General features: G+C 50.3%; 1 protein-coding gene across 6 annotated transcripts in view; it reads left to right on the top strand.

Annotated features, from left to right (window-relative positions):
* The first annotated feature begins 221 nt into the window (after window positions 1-221).
* The window catches only part of LOC123069845 (protein LNK2), a 25,193-nt gene continuing 23,153 nt past the window's right edge, over window positions 222-2,261 (top strand). For 2 of the 6 annotated variants that reach the window (XR_006433077.1, XM_044492793.1), the window contains exon 1: window positions 223-531. Coding sequence is in view for 5 of the 6 variants with exons in the window: in XM_044492793.1 (XP_044348728.1) it covers window positions 499-531 (33 nt within the window). In the remaining variant the exon portion in view is untranslated. Of the gene's footprint in view, window positions 532-636; window positions 685-2,261 lie in introns of all 6 variants that reach the window. The other 4 variants (XM_044492789.1, XM_044492791.1, XM_044492788.1 and 1 more) reach the window with 4 other exon arrangements.

Genomic DNA, 2,261 nt, shown 5'->3' with positions numbered 1-2,261 from the left:
TGTGATTTGATTTGATTGGAACAAAATAAGGCCCAACTCCACCTCCTTAAAATCAGGAGGGAGATAATTAGATTAAAAAAGAAAAAAGAAAAAAGACAGCCGTAGGATAAAATGGAAGCACGGACAGGAGCAGGCAAGCCGGATCCCAAATTAGCCTATCGTGGTAAACCCCCGGGGCCAATCGGAGCGCGGCATTTGATCGAGCTCTCTCCGCCACTACCCGGATGCCTGCATACGTGGCGGTCCAAGCCCCACCCCACCGCTCGGCTATTTGCCGGCCACCACGCATCTGCCGCTCCCTGGACTCGACTCCTCTCGTCTCGGTTGGGGGGAGAGAGAGAGCAGAGAAGACAGGGAGGGGCGAAGAGGCCGTCTGCGAATTTGAGGATTTTCCTCTCCCTCTCTCTCTTTTGTTCGTAGCCGTCTGGATATGCTACCGCTGGCACACGGGAGACAGCACGAATCGGGCGCGGCCGCCGCTACCTGAGCTGGAGGAGGATGTTTGATTGCAACGGCGAATCCCAGCAGCAGGTGCGTCCGCCGCCTCCCTCTTCTCTGCTCTGTTCTAATTTGCGTTCTCCTCACACGATTAGATCTGCTATGTGTTCACGACGTGTCATGTATGTTGCGTTCTAGGTTTAGATGTGGTGGTTTGAGAAGGGATAGGAGATGCTTTCCATGGAGGTCTGAGCGTGGTTGCGCAGCAGAGCAAGTCATTTTGACATCTCTATGTTTTTTTTTGACGGGGGAGCAGTCATGGTTTACTACTAGTACTAGTTACGGATGTAGCCGGTAAGACTGCCTATTGCTTCGAGGAGTACTGGAATGCTGCGCCACGTGCTTGAGAGGGGAAAAAGCACAACAAATATTTTGTATGTGTGTAGTGTTGCTGCAATCTGGCTATCTGAAAATGACCCCATTTTAGCACCAGTTTTCATACCTACCTGAAAATGACCCCATTTCAAGCTCTATATGGTTTTCCACCTCTCATGGTAGCTGAGTCTACACTACCTGACTCCATTTGTGAGGACAGTGAGAACTTATTACAAAACAGAGAGCTAGCAATGGAAGTGATCAAGAAAAAATTGCTGAAAGCTCAAGACAGAATGAAGTACTTTGCTGATAAGAAGAGAACTGATGGGCAATTCCAAGTGGGTGACATGGCCAATCTCAAGCTTCAACCCTACAGGCACACCTGTCAATATTGAGCTACTGTCATTAGGTGTCAAGCAAGGGGGAAGACGTATTCAGAAGAAGAAGGCGTAAAGGAGTGGCGGGAAGTTTGAATAGATAGGCGGTTCCAGTGTGGGCTTGCGTGTGTTTAGCGAGCCTTGGGCTGCGTGTAATGAGGACAACATATAAGCTGAAGAGGAGGGCCGTTCGGGGTATCGTTGAAATGATAATTTGAATTCTAGCTTATCTCTCTATCTCTCTATCTCTGGTTGCGTCTGCATCTCTCCCACCTGCTTATCTTCTTCCTCCGCCCAACCTCGCCGGCGACGAGCCCCAAATCCGGCAGCCTCCTTCGGCCAAAGGCAAGGGCGTGACAATCTGGTATCAGAGCAACCGATCCGTGGCTCGTTTTTGCTAATCTCGAGAGCATACTCGGAAAATTGAGGCGACGGTCTCCGGTCACCCTAGGGTTCGATCGGTGTAATCCCTGACCTAAGGTGGGTTGCTTTAGAGAGGAAGGACACGACGGTGTTCAAACCCAGCGCCCAGACGAAGCACATCACGCGCGAAATGGAGTTATTCCAGGTGCGCATGTTGAAGGAATTCGCGGAGATACGCGCAGAGCAGAGCAAATTGGCCAAGATGGTGGAGATCTGCGACCGATTGGAGGCGCTGGATGCGAAATTGGAGGAGCAGTCTCAGTGCCTGGATCAGGTGCAGGTGAAGGTAAACCTCTCCTGCGACACCTTGGGCAAGGTTCAGCAAGAGCAAGTTCAGTCGGCGAAGCACAGCGCTACGGCAGCAGTGTGGGGACCCCGACTCATAAGTCGAGATCGCCGAATGCACGTGTACAGTGATCCCAGAGATCAATGCTCACTGAACACACAGAAGCTGAATAACAAGAGTCTTACATCCATACATACCGTCTTACACAAATTATGACCATTATGGTCAAGTCTTACATTGATAAAGCCTTAAGGGCTGAACATCAAATGAAACATTAGCAGCGGAAATCTTCGTCGATTAAGTAGAACCCATGCCATCTGCCTTAACCCTACAGGCATTCTGACTGAGAAGCGTCCTAGTTC

The sequence above is a fragment of the Triticum aestivum genome, chromosome 3B (genome assembly GCF_018294505.1).
Source record: "Triticum aestivum cultivar Chinese Spring chromosome 3B, IWGSC CS RefSeq v2.1, whole genome shotgun sequence".
NCBI lineage: Eukaryota > Viridiplantae > Streptophyta > Magnoliopsida > Poales > Poaceae > Triticum > Triticum aestivum.
The sequence above is the reverse complement of the archived record's forward strand: the minus strand, read 5'-3'. Positions and strand labels throughout refer to the sequence as shown.